The 22,879-nt window shown below is 35.2% G+C and overlaps 3 protein-coding genes across 3 annotated transcripts; 2 read left to right on the top strand and 1 right to left on the bottom strand.

Annotated features, from left to right (window-relative positions):
* The first annotated feature begins 1,821 nt into the window (after window positions 1-1,821).
* Window positions 1,822-4,303, top strand: LOC145609448 (uncharacterized). Its single transcript, XM_081664932.1, has 4 exons — window positions 1,822-2,204; window positions 3,316-3,360; window positions 3,461-3,511; window positions 3,812-4,303. The coding sequence occupies exons 1-4, from the start codon at window positions 2,012-2,014 to the stop codon at window positions 4,102-4,104; spliced, it is 582 nt and encodes a 193-aa protein (XP_081521058.1). The 5' UTR covers window positions 1,822-2,011; the 3' UTR covers window positions 4,105-4,303.
* Window positions 4,304-6,516: 2,213 nt separating this feature from the next.
* Window positions 6,517-9,316, top strand: LOC145607960 (isoamylase 2, chloroplastic-like). The gene has a single exon (XM_081663554.1). It carries the CDS (start codon window positions 6,579-6,581, stop codon window positions 9,147-9,149), a length of 2,571 nt encoding a protein of 856 aa, XP_081519680.1. The 5' UTR covers window positions 6,517-6,578; the 3' UTR covers window positions 9,150-9,316.
* A 1,303-nt stretch (window positions 9,317-10,619) lies between these two features.
* Window positions 10,620-20,021, bottom strand: LOC145608255 (protein NEDD1-like). Its single transcript, XM_081663866.1, has 10 exons — window positions 19,667-20,021; window positions 19,451-19,563; window positions 16,498-16,758; window positions 16,303-16,407; window positions 15,412-15,477; window positions 15,089-15,310; window positions 12,839-13,369; window positions 11,551-12,141; window positions 11,233-11,412; window positions 10,620-11,068 (listed from the first exon to the last, which is right to left on the bottom strand). Exons 1-10 carry the CDS (start codon window positions 19,800-19,802, stop codon window positions 10,961-10,963), a joined length of 2,313 nt encoding a protein of 770 aa, XP_081519992.1. The 5' UTR covers window positions 19,803-20,021; the 3' UTR covers window positions 10,620-10,960.
* Between the last annotated feature and the right edge of the window lie 2,858 nt (window positions 20,022-22,879).

Here is a 22,879-nt window from a genome sequence, read left to right as displayed (position 1 = left end):
AAGAAAGTTGTTTTACATTCTTTTACAAACTAAACAATAGAGAAAATGAAAATTAAAAGTAAATCAGTTTTGTTGAATTTATATTCTACTGGCCTGTTCTCTTCAGCTTATTTTCAAGTTTAGTTCTTATCTTAATTTCATTTTCTCATAAAATATTCATTGTTCAGTTCAGTCAGTCAAAATAGGTCCGTAATCTATTCGAAGCCTGATTCCTATTCCATCTCTTTGACTTAGAGATTGATGTTGACTTAGAGTTGTAGATGTACATTAAGTTTGCTATACTCCATCTTTTAGGAAGTTTGTTATACTGTGTATATATATTGTGCATGCGTAGTCTAACTTAGACTTGGAGTATATTTATTGTGCATGCGTAGTCTAACTTAATCCTTAAATTATCACATTAACATAATATACTACGGAGTAACTTTGCTCGTATATGCTCCATTAAGGGTTTGTTAGGCTTTTTGTTTAGCTCCAATCAGTTTAGTCCAATTCCTAATTTCCTTCTGTTATAAACAATTCATTTCAGCTATATTCAGTTCAATTCAGTTGATTTCATTAAATCGGAATAGGCCCTAAGTCAACATGTAATAACATGTAAATCTTGACACATTCTGTGTTTAATTGTGTTATACTGCTGTGTAATGCGAACAAAAGTCTTGCTCAAAATATTTTTAGAAGTGTAATGCTATCTTGGTGGTTTTCATGATATAGTATTTCTTGATGGAAATGCTACACATTTGGAGCAATCTATATATTAATCGAGAGTTAATACAAGTTGAGAGTACTAACGTTTGGGAAAAGTTGTACAAAAGGGACTCAAGTTTCACAAGTTGCACATAGGGTACTGAACCTGTTATAGGAGGTAAAGAATCTTGTACTAACTTGTTAAAACCGGTTAATACAATTTTTTGTGGAAAATAAAAAAACAAGCTACCCTCATCATTTCTTTTTACAGAAAAGAAAAAAACAGAGCTCTTCCTTCCCCTTGAAGCTCATCGCCATTAATGTGGAAATTCGGTTCAGAAACATCATCCAAGAAACAGTCAGTGATTTACGTTTGCCAATTGGTATATTCTATTTGTATTTACTCTTTTCAACAATGCTTCCAATTCTTCCTTTTTTTTTTCCCAAATAGGAGGCTCAGATCCACATCTCATCAAATATTCAAATTAGGTAGAAATTTTCATGGTGGGATAATCAACCATGGCGGCAAATCGCACCCAAATAATTTCCAACCAAACCAAACCAATCCAAAACACAAAACAAAACAAAACCAACATTTTCTCTTCTTTTTCTTTTCTGCCAAGACAAATGAAAAAATCACCCCAAAACCCTCAAAAAAATTCTCAAAACCCAGATTAAATTTGACCGTTTTAGAGGTGGTCGGAGAAATCACCGGCAAAATACAACCGTCGTTGTCGGTGGTCGTCTAAGGAGCGGGGCAAAACGGTCCTCGGAATACTCCCATGGCCTCTCCTTACCTCATTAATAACACTTCGTATTTCCTGTAATTTTTGTAATTATTTCTTCTGTTTTTTTTTTTTTTCAATAGATGCAAGGTGGAGAAGATGGCTATGGAGATGAGTACATAAAACAATTACAAACGTTAGTACCTTCTGAATGTTAGAATTTTAATTTCCTTTTTTTTTTTTGTTTGGTTAACCTGTTGTAGAAGGTCACTTATGTGGTGAGTACTCTATCTGCAACTTGCCAAACTTGAGTCCCTTTTGTGCAACTTTTCCAAACGTTAGTACTCTCAACTTGCCTTAATTCTATTAATCGAATAAACTACAAAGTATTATTTTTGAGTTCTTTTTTCTCTATCTTTGAATACTTGATATATGGTTCTCTCAATTTTGGAAAAATGCTAATATAATTAAGTTTGTTTGTATTTATCTTCTAAAGAGCCTAACCATCCTTTCCAAGTGATGAATGATGATTCGCCTAAAGGTGCATTCGAGGAGAAGCAAATTGGGACAGATTACCATGTTCGAATTGATATGCCAGTATGCCTGGGGTTCCCGAAAGTGGGTTAACAATAACTCGAGATTATGAGAAAAACCAAATTCGATTTTGTGGTAAAGTCCCAACTTTTGAAGAGTGGCCAAAATGTGTAAGAGCATATGCAAGTGTTATTAATGGCTCTTTGAGGTTCATTTTTCACAACACACAAGGAGATCTTCAAATCCTCAAATATAGAGGTATTGATTATTCAACCATTTTTGGTTTTATTTATCTATAGTGTAATTTCTTAATATATATTGAAAAATGTTTACTCCGTTCTAGGCTTTCACAAATTTTTGTATGCGGCTGGCCACATGATGCGACAGGGGTTACTTGTATGGTGTTATTATAGGTGTTACTTGTTTCTGGGGTTACTTGTATGGGTGTTACTGGTTTTGTCAGGGGTTACTTGTAGGTGTTACCTGTATTCTGGGGTTACTTGTATGGGTGTTACTGGTTTTGGTCAGGGGTTACTTGTAGGTATTACTTGTATTATGGGGTTACTTGTATACGTGTTACTAGTTTTGGTCAGGGGTTACTTGTAGGGTGTTATTGGTTTGGTACGAGATTTTGATCTGGGGTTACTCAACCCATTCAAGTGTTCCATACAAGTAACCCCAGAATACAAGTAACATCAGAATTGAAACAAGTAACCCCAGAATACAATTTTTTTTTTCAAGAGTTACTTGTACGATGTTACTGGTTTTGGTCAGGGGTTACTTGTAGGGTGTTACTAATTTTGGTCGGGGTTACTTGTAGGGTGTTACTGGTTTGGTATAGGGCATACGTACAAACAACCCTTGAACAAGTAACTCATACAAGTAACCTTGAATAAGTAACTCATACAAGTAACTCATGCATACAAGTAACCCTTAAATAAGCTAGTAACTCATATAAGTGACCCTTGAATAATGAATCATACAAGTAACTCTTGAATTAACTCATACAAGTAACCCCTGAATAAGTAATCCATACAAGTAACCCCTTAAAAAAAAACAAGTAACCCCTAAAAAAATACAAGTAATCAATAACTCCTGAAAAAAAAAAAATAAAACAAGTAACCCCTTAATAAGTAATCCATACAAATAACTCTTGAAAAAAAAAAATTATAAGTAACCCCTAAATAAGTAATCATACAAGTAACTCCTGAAAAAAAAAAAAAAAAATACAAGTAACACCTGAAAAATACAAGTAACCTTGACAATACCAGTAACTCCCATTATTTTTGTTGACTTGGCAGCAGGCCACATGGTGTGGCCTGCTGCACCAAAAAGGCACTGCTAAGCTTTTTTTTTTTCTTATGACAAGGTGGGAAAATTGCAAAGGAATCTTCCCAGGATCATCTAATTTTTGGTATGACAATAAAACATTATTCATTTTTTTTTTTAGAGAAGTTATGTTTTATGTATAAATCTTTTGAGTTTTGACATTTTGTTGTTAATTTGTCTCTTAGGTAATTTGGAATCCACAAGTAGTCGTGATGATGTTTCTACTCTTGGTGAAAGTGAGGAAAATTGCAATGAATCTCATATAAATTACTCGTATATATATATTCGAAAGATTGCAACAAGTATTTTTCACGCATTTTGAGTAAGAGATTTTGGTTGTGTTAAAATTATTTTGTTTAAATTGGTTCACACCATTAAATCTCTTCCTCAAAATGTGTGGAAAAAAAAACACTTGTAGCAATCTTTTGAATACGGAGTAAGTAAGTATATATATATATATATATATATATATATATATATATATATATATATATATATATATATATATGTGTGTGTTTTTTTTTTTCTTTTTCCAGTATCTTTGATTCAAGAGAATTGTGAAGTCAACCCACTGATTATTGGTTTTACAAGATCTTGCATTGTTAAAAAATGGGTGAATGATGGTGGTAAAGGGAATGATATACACATCCTTCTAGACACACCTGGAATGGAGGACTTTAAATTTGACATTGGCACAAAAGCTTGCATCATACGTGGGGCGTTGGTGGAGGAGGAGAAGAAGAGTGATCTTTTGCAAACTGAAAGGAGTTATTTCATTTCCATGAAATTTGATTGTGGTTGTTGCATTTTGATAAAAAAGCGACTATGAAGAAACATCAAATTCTTAAGGATGGGTTGCTCCGTCTCCAATTGCGAGTAATAAGGTCGTGTAAATATAACTTTATCTCCAATTGCGAGTAATAAGGTCGTGTAAATATAACTTTATCAAATAGTTTAGTCAAATAAGTCACGTTATCTCATATTGGATGGGTTAGGTTATATAATTTAGGAGTTGAAAAATGTTTAAAGCTAACCCAAAGTTTTCAACTTTAGATAAAACAAGTTTATGTCACTTTTTAGACATGTTTAAATAATTTAAAAATAAGCAAATCTTTTGGTTTTGCTACTTGCTACATGCCTACATGTGTTTACATGCTTTAATTTGCTAATTGGTTGTAATCTTTTCCTCAAATAATTCAAAAAGTGTTACTCAAAATTCTAGTTTTTCGTAGTTAATACTCCCTCCGTCCCTAAATTACATTCCTCCTTTCTATTTTTGGTATTCCAAAATTACATTCCTCCTTTCTATCTTTGGTAAGTTTTTTTAGTAAATCAACTCTCTTTTTTTGTTTTATATTTAATGCTTTCTCACTCATCCTTACCTAATCTCACTCATAATCCTTGTGCCAAATTACAATGAATATGATTGGTTAAAAATTTTCAATTAGGAGCATGTGATTGGTCCTTTTTTTTTTGCAAAGGATTGATGACATGTCATGAGTAATAACTATTCTATCTTTGTACTTCTCATTGCATTATCTAATTATTGTTATTTGTCTTATTCTTCTCTCCTTAATTCCCGTGTAAATTTCTAAAGAGGAATGTAATTTACGGACGGAGGGAGTAGCTGTTAAGTATAATCACAACTTTTTATATGTAGCTGGTCACACCGTGTATCCAATCATCATAGCAGTTACTCGGTCAGTGTTATAGGGGTTATTCAATTAGTGTCTTGTGATTTATTTTGTTCTTTTACAAGCGGTCACATATTCTAAAAATAGGAAAATAATAATAATAATAATAATAATAATAATAATAATAATAATAAGGCACGGTATCTAACTAGCTATCATTCTATCAAACTAAAGTATTAAACAAATAATCTTTTAATCTAGCAACTTAGAGCATCACTCAAGTCATACACTAATCAAATTCAAAACTGGTTCAAACCTAATCCTTGTATGAATTGGAAGTCTAGAACCGAATTAGAACCGTTTGAGGGTTTGGACCCACCGATTTGTTGCTCACACCTTCTCTTGGGGCTGGCGCCTGGCGGGGAAATTGGCAAATTCTTTTTGGATCTTACATTCTTCATCTCCAAATAAATCATCTCAATTCACAAGTACTATTCTTGAGTCTTGCTCTGTGCTTGAGAATCTAAAACTATGGCAGCCATGCCTAGATAATCTCCTAACATATCGCATTTTCAATCAATTCTCATTTTCTCTCTCCTCCCACAATACCCAACACAGACAAAGAGCGTCCTTTCTTCTCTTCCCAAATTCAGGATCAAATCAAAACATCCCAGAATTTGAATTCCAGAATCATTTATTCAATTATTCCCCAGGTAATAATTTGAATTTAAATTGTATTTATATTGGGTTTTTCATTTCTACTTTGGCAAGCTCAAATTAGTTTTCAGAATTTTGTTGGATATGCTATGCACTGAAATTTACATTGAATAGGGCTTGAATATTTAACTTTGTTGTGATTGGAATGATTGATTGATTGTATTAGTTAGTTATCTGGGCTTCAATTGTTGGATTAATAGCTGTTTTACATGATTATGAAGTTTAATTTTAGCAAATATGCAAGATTGTTTACCTTTGAGTTGGGCTGCACTATTTGATTAGTGTAATTGATGGTACAATGTGTCTATTAAACCATTATCCGTAACCCCTTTAAAACTTTATTCTTAACTTCAATCAATGCGTTGAAATTAATCTTATTTTAACCCAACTAATGTTTATTACTAATCCTGTTTATGCATGATCGATGACATTTGAAAGTGTTTGTAGCATCAGCTAATGGTGTATCACGATGCTCATAAGATTTTGTGTAGTGATATCGAGAATTTGTGTTTACTGTTCAATTATATTGAGGAGATAATTATTTGTTCTGATGCTGCATTGATTCAACTATTACATGTTTGATGAGGTTTAGCTGACAAGCAGTATGATAGGTGACCCATGACTACTTTTGATAGTTTACCCTATGTCTCTGATTTCTGAACAATCGTCTCGTTTATAAGCTATCTACCTCATATATTATGTACTTGCTATAAATGTGTGATGCATATTGGACTTGAAATTGATAGGAAGATTGTGTTGAACAAGCTTTTATGCTTCTTCTAAACCCATTTGCTGCATGGGCTTTCATGTTGGCTATGAATTTAGTACTTTTACACCTTCAGCATAACTGAGTTTTTAGACTTACTACTTACTCCTCTACCAAACAGGTGTAACACAATTGTAGCTTCTTGTTGAGAAACTCTGGAATTTATGTCCAATCTGGTAGAAGTCAATGGCAGTGATTTTAACATCCGGACCTGTGGGATTGTTCCAAACAATCAGTACTAGTGCACATTTGTCAAGAAAATTTGCTTGTACTTGTATATCGTATGAAGGAAGGGATTTAATACGTGAAGGAAAACTTGGGTGGCAACATGTGTTTCATGAAAGCTACGGTCATTCCAAATTGCAGCCTGTTAAAAAGCTAGGTCTCCAAGCTAGAGCTTTAGCTGGAGTACCCCTTGAAAAGGCTGAACAAGGATTGTCAAAATACCATTTTAGGACTGAGAATGGTGGTCAAGTGAAGGTAGCTGTTGGGAAGAGAAGTTTAAAGTATTCAGTGCACATTGAGGTCTGTCCTTCTCAACAGAATGGTAATCCGGAGAAGCTGGTACTAAATTGGGGTATATATAGATCCGACTCTTCAACTTTCATTCCTCTTGAATTCCAAACCTCAGCTCCTGAGAAGGCCGTCTCCCAGATATCTCTGAGGAGAAACTCTTTTGGTACTTACGTAGTTGAAATAGAATTTGAATCATATTTAGCCCCATTTTATCTCTCATTCATGTTGAATTATATAAATGGCGCTGATTCAGAAAGTTTCCAGATAAAAAGTCATAGACAAACCGATTTCTGTGTTCCTATTGGCTTTGCAGCTGGGTATCCAGCTCCACTAGGTGTTTCTTTCTCCAATGATGGTAGGATGAACTTCGCTCTTTTCTCCAGAAATGCAGAAAGTGTTGTCCTTTGTTTGTTCGATGATAATGCGTCAGAGAAACCTGCTTTAGAGATTGAACTGGATCCATATGTGAACCGAACTGGTGATATCTGGCATGTGTCCTTTGATAGTGTTGGACCCTTTGTGAGTTATGGATACCAATGCAAAGGAGCTGTATTCAGTGAAAGTAACAAGGTTATTTTAGATCCATATGCTAAACTGTTAAGGAAGAAGCTACCTGGACTACCTGATCTTGGTCAATTACATGCTATACCAGCTTTTGATTGGAGTGGTGATGTGCGTCCTGGATTAAGCTTGGAGAAATTAGTTCTCTATCGATTAAATGTTATGCAATTTACTGGGGACAAGTCCAGTAAAATGCCTGCTGAGTTTTCTGGAAACTTCTCTGGTGCTACTGAAAAACTTCAGCATTTCAGGAATCTTGGTATCAATAGCATATTATTGGAGCCAGTTTTTCCATGCGATGACAGAAAGGACCCCTATTATCCATTTCATTATTTTTCACCAATGCAGGTATATGGTCCTGCCGGCGATTCTGTATCTGCTATTAATTCAATGAAAGAGATGGTAAAGACAATGCATGCCAATGGAATAGAGGTTTACTTGGAAGTTGTTTTCACTCATACCACTGAAGAAGGAATACTCCAAAAAATCGACCCTTTATCCTATTTTTATGCTGATAAGGACGGAGAATTGAGTATTAGATACGCTTTGAACTGTAACTATCCAAACATGCAGCAGATCATTGTTGATAGTCTCCGGTATTGGGTGACTGAGTTTCATATAGATGGATTTTGCTTCATAAATGCTTCAGATCTCTTGAGAGGCTCTTATGGAGAGAGCTTGTCTCGCCCTCCTTTGGTTGAAACTATTGCATTTGATCCTGTACTTTCAAAAACAAAGATAATTGCAGATTTTTGGGATCCTTATGATGTGAAATCCAAAGAAACCTGCTTTCCTCATTGGAAACGATGGGCTGAAATAAATTCTAAATTTTGTATTGATGTGAGAAATTTTCTGAGGGGCGAAGGACTTATAAGCAGTCTTGCAACACGACTTTGTGGAAGCGGGGACATTTTTTCTGCTGGAAGAGGTCCATCGTATTCTTTCAATTATGTTGCCAGGAACTTTGGTCTTCCTCTAGTTGATTTGGTTAGCTTCAGCTGCAGTGACCTTGCTTCTGAATTTAGTTGGAATTGTGGGGAAGAAGGCCCTACAGATCAGAAAGTTGTCCTTGAAACGCGCCTCAAACAAATTCGTAACTTTCTCTTTATATTATTTGTTTCACTTGGTGTTCCTGTATTAAATATGGGAGATGAGTGTGGTCAATCTACTGGCGGATCCCCTTCATACAGTAAAAGAAAGCCTTTCAATTGGAATGCTCTTAACACTGCTTTTGGTGTTCAGATCACACAGCTTATCTCATTTCTGATTTCTCTGAGAGAGAGGCGTGGTGATCTTCTGCAAAAGAGAGAATTTTTGGAAGAAGAGAATATTGGTTGGTATCACTGTGACTTGTCTCCACCAAGATGGGATGATCCACTAGCTAAATTCCTGGCTATGGAATTGAAGGCTGACAACAGAGGCTCGGAGTCCTCTCTCATGAAGGGTGACTTGTATGCTGCCTTCAATGCCGGGGAACATTCAGAAAATGTAATTTTACCACCACCCCCTGAGGGAATGACTTGGGTACGATTACTTGACACAGCTCTTGCATTTCCTGGATTTTTCTCGTCAGATGGCATTCCTGTCCCTGAGAAGACACCTGGATTGATAGCATACGAAATGAAGTCACACAGTTCTGTACTTTTTGAAGCAAAGATCCTGAATGCGCGAGTTGTGTAATTCTGGATTGTAAATTAGTTCTTAATAAACACTAGTAATTGTACAGAAAATAAAGCGCAGTAGTCATGAAATTATCCAGCAATTCTGAGTTCGAAATTTTGTAGTAAAGCCACTTGTAACTGTATTGAGAGACAACAATGAAGCCATTAAGTTAAGAATTTCCTGCACATGTAATGCAAACTACATACGCAAGTTATTTTGATATGGAACATAGGTACATCTTTCGGAAAAAAGGATGTGTTATTACATGTTAAGCATCACATCATCATTAATTGTAATTCAATTCTGAAAGCTTCTGTCAAATTTCCAGAAGCTCTTACCAATATAGAAGCCATGATGTCTACTGTCTAGTGAAGACTTCCAAGTTCCAACCACAAGAGCGGTAGAGCCTGAAGAGGAGATTAGCTCAGTACATACGCTTTATACCTGTATACCAAGTTAAGCAACAATTAATCATTTTTACAAAACAAGGACGCAGGCTCAATTAGCAGCATTTCATCAATATTACTCCGTAATTTATATATTTTATCACAAAGAGCCAGGGAAGAAATGCTATTTTGATCTGTAAACTAAGCTGGTTAGTAGTCTTAGTACTGAGACAGATAAACAGATGAACCAGTGTTTAAGGAATTTTATGTCAGAAAATCTATCATAAACCAAAAATAGCTTTTTCAAAGGTATTAATTATTAAAAACTTCTACGCTGTTATTTGACAGGTTTAGACAAATTAATTAAAACCCTCTAAATCATCAATTGATTATCCAGTGCAATCAAATGACCAAACTTGTGTAAATTTTAACTAGAATTATACAAGTATGCTTTATGCCTGATAATTTTCTCAATTTATCAATAGAATTCAACATAAATTAATGATACACGATAGCAAAAAGAGATAATGAATTCGAAACACAAATCAAAGGCGTAAAACTATATGAGTACATCAAAATCAAACAGTCAAATACGGCACCCATATGCTCAAGTACGTCTAGATATCGGAAAGCAAGAACTTGGTACTACTATTTCAAGTCATAGAGCGAATTTGACCTTCAATTAATTTTTCATAGGATGACTCATGCTTTAGCAAGGCCGCCTTACAAAAGCTGTATTTACCAAAAATCACAACCTCAGTTGTTAAGGAGCGAGCACTTTGGAAGCTTTAGCAAGGCCTTACAAAAGTTGTATTCCTTTTGTCAACCTCTAAACGAGAACATACTGCCAATACAAACATCTACGTGAAGCTTTTTCCCAACGAAATATGCTCATTGAAATGCACTCTCTAGCAACTCAATCCCATTCTCCCCATCTCCCCTCAAGTTCCCATATTATAATCGTTTTACGATCACTAATCAATCATTTAAGTACATATACCAACCCAAGATTAAATATGAAATCCTCAATGCTGGGTTCTGGAAAACAAGAGCATTCAGTAATAGGTAATTCTCATTACAGAATCGGGTTGAATTTGAAATCTTCAATCAAGGGTCAAACTGCATAATTTGATAATCAAAAGGATTAGCAATTTTTTTTCACACGATTCAAATCAAGGAGACAAAATGCCTTGTAATCCTAACACTCATTTTCTCTAGCTATAATCACACAATTTCCTGCAATGCTAAGCCAAAAAATAAAAATTTGTCTTGGCTCAGGAAATTGGAATTAAAAAGGAAAGAAAAAAAACGCATCACCCACTCAGTGATGCATATATACATACAGGAAAACCCAAAAAAAAGAGTGAATAAAAATGGAACCAACAACCAAACACCCTCCTCCAAATAAAAGAATACAAAGAATCTGAAGATCTTTGTGAGTTTTCAAAGCAATTGGCGAAGCCGTTCATTTTCTTTCTTCAATGCTTGAATTTCTTCTGTAAGTGAATCTAGTTTGTCCACGACTCTGTTCATAAAACCTGAAACTTCCGTCTGTACAACAATATGAAACCGTCAACATGTGAGGAAGTGCACCAGAGTACCAGTGTACCACAGTGTAGAAAGAAAGGTACAGAGCAAGGAAGGTAAAGCAGTAACGAGTTTGCAGAGGCCTAAAAACGAAGCAACTGTATTTTAAGAGCTAGTATGATACATACCTCTTGCATATGAAATTGCCTTAGAATTTCAATATGAAGATTCCTCACGTCTTCATGTATTGATTTTTGGAAGGATGATAGAGTTTCTTGTAGCGTATGTTGAAACAGTTGAAGGGTGAAGTTGGAGGATCCATGCTGTAGCTCAGCTTGAGGTGTTCTCTGATGTAAATTTGGTGCTCCCTGAGGCAGGAACAGGAACACATTTAGTCTTCTTCATTGTATGTCATCATTAATAGCGTAGCAAAAAAGTCAGAAAATACATCTCAAAATCAAATCAAACAGCGTGTGGTTAGTTAACTCATCTATGTTAATACATACATTAACAGATGGAAGCAATCCAGGTTCAGCGGCATATGTTGTATCAGATCTGGCTAACAAACTATTCTGAAGTTCTTCCCGGGTTTCGACTCCTGTTTTCTTGGTTTTAGGCGAACCCAATGAAGCAGAAACACCATCAGTAAATGCTGCAGAACTGCCAATCCTTTCAGCATAGGTGGAAAATCTTCGAGAAGGATTCAACAATCCAATAGCTTCAGGATTTGCCTGGCCTGTGGCAGGTTTTGAACCAACATTCAAGAGAGCACTAAAGGGGACATGTCCAAATGTTCCAGGTGAATTTTCTTGTCCAGATGATGTATCTTTTGCTCGAAAGTTTGAGATAAGACTTGTGCTTGTGGAGTAACTCAAGGCAGACTGGCTTGCAGATGGATCTTGCAATCCAGTGAACGTTGAAGTCGATGTACTGGTAGATGTTGACATACTGAGACGTGATGCTAGAGATTGACGATGAAGGGCAATCTTATCTGATAGTCTCTCACCACCCCATGCTTCTGGAGGAGTAATAGATGGATCCTCACTTCTGGAAGATGGAGTAGGAGTGGAACCAGGAAGCGATGAATGGAAGTCATCCTAGAAAATAAAATTGCCGCAAATTAAAACAAAAATTGGAATTTTAGCTGGTATGTTCAACACAAATTCAGCTGTATCACTAAGAGAGGTGCTATTTACTGAGCAGTTGACACAATTGACAAAATTTGTCTGCAAGTTAAGTGAAATATTTTTAGAAAATTTTGAACTAGATGTAAGAAAAAAAACTTCATACAAGATATACTACCATTACTTCAATGCCTTTGTGAATTTAGAGTCGGTGCAAAACTGCAAATTCTTCTAGTCTTTTGCCTACCATACAATCTGTATGTAAACAGGCAGTAAACGTATGGCCAATATTTGTGGCCTTCGTAGGAAATTAAGAGTAACGATCTATAAACAAGCAGATTTATTAAAGACGAGCTTTAATAGAGACATAAATATTGAAATAAAAAAAAAGGAATTACACACAATTTTTCTCCATTGCAGGTTTATACTACTAGAAATGTAATTGTTAGTTTTACATTCAATCATATCACAATGACCAAAAGAGAACAAACTAAGATCACGCATATTTCAAAAGCCAGATAAGCACAATATCTTCAAACTAACAGGCAATGAAGATAACGGTCACTTGCAAAGATGCAATTGCAACAGTTTCTTAACATTCATGAGATATTATAAATGTAATCACATGCAAGTTGCTACAGCCTGAGAAGATAAAGAGAAAAATCCATACCTGTTTAGCAGCTGGACCAGGTTTCCAGTCAAAAATTGGGTGTATATCATTAACAGCTTCCGGAAGTGTGAATTTTCGATTGGGAAATAGAGGAGAAACTTTTTTATCACCAGGTTGGTCTTTTCGGGATAAATCATTGTCATTCCATAGTTTATCAAGTGAGGGTGTAATTGGAACATCTAAGAGTGGGGAGAAAACATCCATATCATCCTTAAAGTTATAGTTCCTAGTTGCTTGTAATCTTGGCAATACTCCACCAGTCCTCAATGAGCTTCTACGAGGAGTTTCCTCTGAATTCTGATTATTGTTTGTAAAAGTTGCAGCAAAGGATGATTCCACAGCAGAGCTTGAACGACGAGGACCAGAAAAAGTTGTTGCTTGAGGAGCACTGGTTAATGTTGCAGAAGGAAGCGGGTCAGGCATTAAAATTGAGTCTTCGACAGCCCCTCCTAAAAGAGCTATATCAGCCGTGCAGTTTTTTTCATTCACATCAATGGGTTTTGATCTTTGCCAACATAAACTTGTGACAGCCTGATAAATTAATGTCAAAGTCAGAAATACTTATGATTTTGACAAATAACAAAAAAAAAAAAAAAAAAAAAAAAAAGAAAAAAGAACCTTCCCTAATACTTGGGCTACTTTCTTTTTACGAGACTTACCTTTTCTGAACAGATTCCTCTTTATTTAAACTTATTAACCCTTGTCTCAGCTTACTTGAACTTATCTGAATTAATTTTAAATGGTTAGATTGTTATGGCCTTATGGGCCGTTATCGAAGTTTACTCCAAAACTCATATTTAACTCTGCTCATAAAGATATCCTGAATGAAAAACACTAGAAAGCCTCCCAAAAAATTCATATATACTAATCAAAAGAGATAAATTCCTTTGTATGAATATATTTCATATATAAATATATTCTCAGATTCTGCTGCAAAGTTAAAAATATACTTCCTTCATTTCTTTTAATTGACACATTTTGACAGTAGAACTATTCTTTTAACCGTCTTTTTGTGACTTATACTTCGTATGTAACGAAATATATAATTATGCGGGCAATTGTTATACTTGTATCAACAAATAATTTTTATAATTTTTTCTTACCAGTCATTAAAGATACTAACAGTTTAATATTTGTAGCGGCAAATGTGAATTATGTGACTAAAGAAACATGTCAACTACAGAGAAATTGAGCCCCCATAACATATCAAAATACGATCTCTGATGCTCCCCACTTCCTTTAACTTCACAAGGAATAATACGAAGTAGTTACAAGTGAAGTTAAAAGCTTTTGCTTAGTCAGATATTTTCGAAGAGTTAAGATAAATTTAAACAGTACCAGCTACTTTCTCTGCAACATCATCCAATCACATTGTGGACTTAAATCAATCAATCAATCAAAGCCTTAATCCCACAAGTGGGGTTGGCTACATGAATCAAAAGTGATTATTCCGTATAGTCATCCACAAAAATCTTCCTCCTCCATCATAAGTGGGGTTGGCTACATTGTGGACTTAAAAATTTGAAATAGAGCCCCCTAAAAAGCATGAGCATATCTCTCCAAAGATTGACATCAAACATCTCATGTCACAATGCATGTGTAAATTAGGGTGTATATGAGCTGAGACTTTGACCATCCCAGGATTAACACACTTACGCGTTTATTAGAAAAGTAAGCTGGGCTTGAACAAGAACAAAGGCTCACTCAATCATATAAGTTTGTGAAATTCAAAAATTATGTTCACAAGTGAAGCCGTTTGTGAGCACTGTAACTTCTTAGATGAAGTGATGAACTGTTCCTGGCTCTCATCATAATTCCATTAAGTGATCAAGACATTCAAAGGCATTGGGACCAGGGAGTAATGAAAAAATGCATCCAGCCCCTTTATTAGCTCATTCTTAGTTTTTATTTATCAAGAGTTCTAAAGTACCCACTGCTCGTAATCCTTACCCCCAACACTCTATCTCTTGAATAGTCTTAAAATTCATAACCATGATTTTTAAAAGAATGACGTACGAGCCTTCATATACACTGACAAGACAATATATGTTAGGGTGATAAGGTAATTTACACAAGCCTTCACTTGGTACTTGCGCTAATAGAGTCAAAGATCTCAGCCCTTTAAATTCAGTATCCTCATGGCTGACATTGATATGAAATTAGGAAGCCATGAACAACAATTTGCCTTCTTATTTTAAGAGCAAAGAATACGACGACTTAACGTATAGATGTGTAAACCTCAAAAATTACCTCTGAATGTCCATAAGCACGAAGAACAGTAAAAGGCTGAGGTTTTCCACGAACATCATAAAAAACCACACGACCGTTGCTTGTTCCAGCAGCCAATATCCAGCCATCCTCTCTAAATGCCAATGAAGAAAAGGGGGCTTCATAAGAAATGCAAAACGAAGACCTTTTCGTGCCTGAGTCGAAAGTATACAGCTTTTTATCAAGACCAACTGTAGCAATCATCTGCATAAATCAGCATCAATTTCCGTTTTAGCAAATTACTGTCTTGTCTTTAGAAAATTTAAAAGATTCAGAAGCAAAATTTGAGAACATTAAAATCAGACCTTATCATTTGAAGGAGAAAAGCTCAGACCAGCAGTAGGTGCTGAATGCTGCTTTAACCAAGAGACCTATGAAATACAAAGGAGTAAACGTGTAAGGCTAAATATCTATTTCTTCAGTAAAATTCTCAACAACAACAACAACAACAAAAAATGGTCAAGGCTATTGTACAAGAAATTAGATAACCTGAAATTCCTGAAATTTTAAACCAGATTTCAAGAATTTGACAACAGGTTGGCAAGTGTATGAGAATAAGACTGGTAATTTGAATCTTATAAATTTTGCTAAATACGTCATCAAAGATATTTAGCTATTTACATGAACTACATCTAAAAGTATACATTAGCAAACGTGCCTAAATGAAATGTGTCAACTAATACAAAACAGATAAAGTTCTAGAAAAAAGTCAAACGCCATAGATTACAACCTCCATTCTTTTAAATTGGTTAATCTCTTCTCTAATATTTCATACACAAGATCCACTTACAAAACTTACTTTCCTATTGTTTATTACAAAAAGAAACCCCACTTACAATACTATCTGTCCTACATTTCTTACACATGACCTACTTGCTAAACTCTCTCTGAGTCTCCTATCCTTAATCTTTGTACCAACAGTAACTGTAATCTGTAACCAACTCAAAGAAATGGAAGGTGGTACATGAATACGAAAAAAATAAATAAATAAATAAATAAAATAAAAATAAAAAGGGGTCAAACACCACTGGCCTATATTCACAGAAATTTATGAAAGGGTACAAATCAGATTTCCATCTTTACAAAAAAGATTCAGGTGCTAGCTAGAAAGTTTTACTCAATAAAAAGAAAGGAAAAAAAAAAAAAAAGGAAATTCATAAAATGCCTCTTCACATAAAATTCAACTCAGTACATACCTTCGGACTTTTACCAGTTGTATCCCACAAATGAACAGAGCCATCATCACCAGCTGTTGCCAAGAGATGCCGGCTAGCTCGAGAATAATCAAGTACTCTCAACATCTGGTCTTAACATCCAATACATGAGCATTTAGCATAGCCAAAACAGGAGGATGTATAACTCTTGATGAGATACAGAAACAGAAAACCAACCTGTCCGTGAGGATCCTTCAGTTCAGCAGCTTTAGATCCAGAGGCAAGGTTATGGACCAAAAGATCCCCATTTGTACTGATGGAAGCCAAGTGTTCATCTTTGCAATTATACATTGCACTTGATATTGAGCCAGTATGACCTTTCAACCATTTGATACAACGCTTTCTCTGTAGATCCCATATTCTAACAACTTGACCACTTCCCCCGGAACACAAGTATCTAGAGGATTTGTTACTGAAGCTAATGGATGATATAGCCTCCTGTAATACATCAGAAAAGTTTCACATGAAAATCAAAGAAACAGAGTAGAAACCACCTTCAAAATTAGAAGCGCATGCAAGCAGGCGCATCCCCCCCCCCCCCCTCCCCCCAACACACACACACACTCACACACACAAGACTTAAAATGACTCTCACAGACTGATCGTAATGTTTTCAGGAATACCAAAAAAGAGAATCAGATCCAGAAATTCAGTTCATCGTAAACAAAAATCATATATACAATCCACTTGACTTTCTTATAAAGAGCCTACTCAGTTCTCATTTTAAACAAAAGCCAACTTGCAGTCAGAAAAATAATCATGAAAAAGCTCCTGAATTGGAACCCATCCTTAAACATTAACAGCAAGAACATACTTTAACACACCAATATTTAAAACTAGTGCAGCTAATATTCAATACATGGAAATATGAGAGAAAAGAAGCAGAATTCACCACACAAAACCTTCAAATTATTTTAAAATGAAAGACGGGAAAGAGAGTAACACGCAGTTATCCCAAAGCTTCACCATCCTTGACTTGTTTGATGAATAAATTCAAGCCAACCTTTAGTTGGCTTTAGGCATATTAGTTGTAAAATTGATCAAACAATTGAGAAGACGGCAAAAAGAGTAATATGCAGTTATCCCATAGCTTCACCAACCTTGACTTGTTTGATAAATAACTTCAAGCCAGTCTTTAGTTGGCTTAAGGCCTACTAGTTGTAAAATTGATCAAATGCTTATAAAAGTGTTAGGCTAATGCATATTCCATCTTATTTACAAGTTTACAACAACATCAAAAGAGATGCACGTATAGAATCATATCAATTATTTGTCTGAATTCTACATCCTTCATCCTTATGATTATTCTCAAGTCTATTTTTGCATTCCCCCTATGATCTGTTTACAGTCCCACAATACAAACACAGTGCTGATGTTATAGGTTGCAACCATTACAAATATATAACATCTGTTATAAATCAATAGTGGTCCTGATGGGATGTAAGGAGTGCTAAACAACATATTTTCATAGGAAATTCTAACTTATGCCAATACAATAACAACAATAGCAACAATATGCGAGGTTGAGAGCTTTAATTCTAACTAATGAGCTCGGTAACATAGAGACGTACATAGCTTTTCATTAACCAAAAAACAATTCTCTGAATTATTAACCTTTTTCCCAAGCTGTTATCATCACTCTACCTAAAATAATTTCTCTGAAATATAAATACAAAGGTTAACACTGAATGAGACTTCAATTTAACCAAGCCTGTTTGGTACCATTATATATATTTCCTCCATTCCCCTAATTGCAACAAGGGGGGGGGGGGGGGGGGGGAAACACGAAATTTAAGATGAGGAGAGAAAAATAGAGAGAAATAAAGATAAGGACCTATGTGATGAGGAGAGAGATATAGAGAAAGCATGTGCGTATATGGTAATGTTGCAATATTTGAGAAACTTCCTAAAATGGTGTTCGTTGCAATATTAGGGGAATGGAGGAAGTATATGACAACAGACTAAATTCTCTAGCAAGTAGCACCTTGAGATATTATTCACACCTAAAATTATTACAATAGACTAAATTCACTAACAAGTAACACCTTGAGAATTATTCACACTAAATAATTCACTCAATTTAAGCTTCAGACCTAAAATAATTACTAGCAAGTATATGATATTACAATAGACTAAATTCACTAGCAATTTAAACAACTTTAGTAAAGTGCCATAGTTCCATAATCATAAATCAAACAGTGATTAACTGTTCATTACTCCCCTACAGTAATAGACTAGTACAACCCTAGTGAAGTAACAAGAGTAATAACTGTCCCACCACTATTGCCTCCTATAAACACCACCAATCCAACACCTTATCAATCACATGTTCACCTCCCCTTGTCAGACCTCATTACTCTAAATAATTCCCTTAATCCAAGCTTCACACCTAGCCATCTAAACTGAGCAACCCCACAATCAAAACCCTGTATTTCAACTATTTCCTCATCTAGTAGTTTTGTCTTAAAGTCTTAACCCTTTTTTTACTTTTTGTTTCCAATTTTTTTGTCTAATCCTCTAACAACAGGCCATTCTAAATTCAGGTACAAGGAGTGAGCCAACGGTAATACCAATGTAAGCCGATCTCATATTAAATACAAACAAAAGACAAATCAAAACTATCTACTCCAAATTTAAACAGCTACCCTAATTTCCAACTCTTGTTCCCTTCAACCCATAACTACACACAACAATCTCCTCAAACGAAAACTCGTAAAAATTCTTAACTGTTCCCGATTACACCTAACTCTAGATATACCCTAAAAATCAAATACACAAAAGATATTCCTACAATGGTTATACAATTGCCCTCATCTCCAACTCTTGTTCCCATCAACCCATAACTAAACATAAAATCTCCCCCCCAAACAAAAACTCGCACAAATTCTTAGATGTTCCCGATCACACCTAACTCTAGATAAGCCCATAAAATCAAACACAACAAAAGATACTCCAACAATGGCTACCCAACTACCCTCATTTCCTACTCTTTTCCCCTTCAAAACAAAATTCTAAAAATCAACAAGAACAATTAACTCAATAAATTCAAAATCAAAATTAAAACTCAGCAATCAAAATTCTAAAAATCAAACCCACTTAAATCAAAATGTAAAAAAATGAATAAAATCACCTCAATATTGTCCCCAGATTCAGACCCTAAAAGAGGAATAGTCCCCATACTCTGTCCATTTTTACGCCACAATGTAATCTTCTTATCATCTCCAGCACTCGCAACCACCAAATCTGCACAAACCCAGAAATCAAAATCAAATCAAACATTCAAAAACCCCCCAAATAAAAAAAAAAAAAAAAAAAAAACCCATTTCAAAGGGAAAAAACAATTAACTGGTATGATTCCATTTGACGGAGTTAACTTGAAAACCAGGCGATGGAGTATAACTAAGTGAACAAGGATCGCCGGACTCAACGGAAACATCGAAAAGTTTAACGGTGTCGCCGCCGCTTGCGGCCAACAACACCATTGTTGAGAAGAGAAAAACCCCAGAAAATTTTCTCCTTCTTCGAGGTTTGAATCAATGGTGGAGTGTCGTATGATTGCCGGAGAAGAGAAGAAATGAAGAATGGAGGGATGATGAACAGTTTATAGTGGAGTGTAGAATAATAAAAGAGAAAGTATGCCAATTTTTGAAGATGATTTTGAATTTTGAAATCGGAGATAGCTGGTGAGTGAGTGATTTTTTTTTTTTTTTTTTACCCAATTTCACAACGGTGATATGAGGGTGTTTTGGTTGGTGGGTTGTTTCGGCTCGGCTTTTTTTAAACCTTTTCAGAAATAGCGTTTAAGGTAATGATTAGCATTTTGATCGTTTATCAAGGTAGGGCGTGTTCGGCACTAGCTTTTGAGTAGCTTTTAGTGGTTTGACTTGGTCAAACTACTACTTAACAAAATATGTGAGTGTTTGGTAAGGTAGTGGTTAGGGTAGCTTTTAGTGGTGGAGGTAGCTTTTGTGAAAAGTTAGAAAAATTAGCTTTTGAAATTAGAGGTAGCTTTTGAGGTAGCTGTTGAAAATTTAATCTATAGTTTTAAAAATAAATATTGATTTTTATATGTAACAGCTAGTCAACCGCTACTTTACCGAACACTCATATCTAAATTATTTATCTTCACAGCTAACAGCTTGTTGACAGCTAACAGCTACCTCCACAGCTAACAGCTGCCTCCACAGCTACAGCTACCTTCACAGCTATATTTTGCCGAACACGCCCGTAGTGGTATAAGAAACGGTTAGTAGAGCTAGCGTTTGGGTAACGCCTCGGATAGTGGTTAATAGTAGAAGTAGCGTTTGGATAGCGTTCTCAAACGTTGAAAATAGTAACGTTCTAAAGTTACCAGGTAGCTTTTGTCAAAATTTTATTCTACAAAAATGTGTATGGATTTTAAAGATCAAATTTTATCAAAAAACATAAATTTTAATCAGATTAGATAGACATAAGTAAAGTAATTAAACATAGCCTAAGAGGAGGGATCGAATGAGATATAGAATATGAAGTAGTAGTGAAAGAGTAATAAGAGAAACGTGAATTTAGTATTGGTCATTTTAGTTTGTAATCTATATTATGATGAACACCACGGTTGGCTAGGCCCGACCCATGACCCATCCATTCTAGCGATGTGTTGTAACTTGCAAACTTTTAATGGACAACCTAAGCCAGCATGTCATACTTATATGTCTTATGGCCTGTTCACATTTACTTAATTTCAGTTCAGTTCCGTTCAGTTCAGCTCTAATCAGTTCAGTTCAGTTCAGCTCTAATCAGTTCAGTTCCTAATTTATCTCTCTCATAAAATATTCATTTCAGCTCAATTCAGTTCAGTTCAGCTCCAATCAGTTCAGTTCAGTTCAGTTCAACTCCAATCAGTTCACTTCAGTTCAGTTCAGCTCAGTTCAGTAAATGTGAACAGGCCCTTAGTCAAATTTGTTTTTTCACTTATTCTGCCATTTACAAACCGGGGAGTAGTGCTCCTAAATTATCCTCCCGAAGAAGTTCTTTTATTTCGACCGGGGGAATATCGAAATAAAGAACCCTCTCCTTTTGGATGACACCTAAATTAGCTAGCCTATCCGCCACCTTATTCCCTTCTCGGTAACAATAAAAAATACAATAATTAAGTCCTAAAGACTTAATAATACTACGACACTCCTTCAGCATAATTAAACCTTCCCCACCTTGAATTTGATCATTTTGAAGCGCTTCTATACATGCCTTATTATCCATCTGCACAATTAGCTTTGAGATACCCTTTGATGTAGCCATTCGAAGTCCCAATTCCAGAGCAAGGAGTTCAGCACGATAGGCAGAGCAAACCCCAAAATTAGTTGAGAAAGCCTTAATAAAATTGCCATAGCAGTCACATAGCACTCCTCCACCTCCAGCAGCCCCGAGGGAGCCTTTTGCAGTACCATATATATTAAGAGCTACCTGTAGACACCCATTTGTGTCTCCCCAAAACCAAACCCAGTGATGAATGTCTTCACGTCGAACCATTATCGAATGAGGTGAAAGTGGTTGAAAGTCAAGTGTTGCGGTTTAGTTTTATTTAAAATTCTTTTCTCTCTGTTTTTGAAAATAACTCTATTTATTTGAAAATAGTCAAACCAGTTTAGTTTGGTCCATAATTAAGGTCCAATAATAGTGTAGTTGGATGGGGCTCGAAAAGACCTTTCCAACGATATATTATAAGCCCAATTCCGATGAATATTGAGGAAGTTATGGCCAAAATACTAAATTAGGCCCGGTTAATTGTTTACATACGACCCAATGATCTAGAGGAGGGCCCAATGTTAATTATTATTCCTAAAATCATTAGGATTAATTATAATTTTCTAGAAGTTTCTAGAAGATTCTTTTTAATTCTAATATTATTAGATTTAATAATTACTTATTTTTAAATAGAATTTTATTTGCAGTAAAATATCATTTTATTATCTTAAAAATACGTATTTTATCTTCTGTACGGATTCCGTAGATCAAGTTGATTAAAGATCGGATTCCGCGTGAAGAAAACGCGCTAATACAGGTTGTCGCCAAACGACAAGTCTGTCGCCACGCGACAGACCCTGTCGCGTCGCGATAGAGTCGATTCCTGGCGACAGCGTGTAGTTTTATTCCTTATCAAATTCTATATTTTTCCGGACTATTTTCATTATAAATAGGGTCCGAATCCCTGTTTTCAGGATCATCAATTCTCATCAACTCTCATCCTTAATTCTCTCTATTATCTCTTGAGCAATATAGCTTATTCTTTCTCTCTCTCTTTCTAAACTAGCGAGCTTTTTTACAAACAATATTTCGCATTCACAAGATCTTGAATTACTTAGCCAAGTTCGAAGTTGCCTTCGCCCTAGACGTGCAAGGTTGATATTTTCTAAGGGTTTGGTCCAAAACTAGTCAAAACTTTATTTAATTTGATTTTAATTTAATTCTTTAATTATTCTTTATTATTATTTTCATTGAAGTTTACTAACTTGTGTATTTTGTTATTAGAAAGAGGTATGAGGCTTCAAAGTAAGTAGATTAATTAGCTAACTCCCTATTT

This window comes from Chenopodium album, chromosome 23 (genome assembly GCF_948465745.1).
Source record: "Chenopodium album chromosome 23, dcCheAlbu1.1, whole genome shotgun sequence".
NCBI classification, from domain to species: domain Eukaryota; kingdom Viridiplantae; phylum Streptophyta; class Magnoliopsida; order Caryophyllales; family Amaranthaceae; genus Chenopodium; species Chenopodium album.
This window is presented reverse-complemented; position numbering and strand designations above follow the sequence as displayed.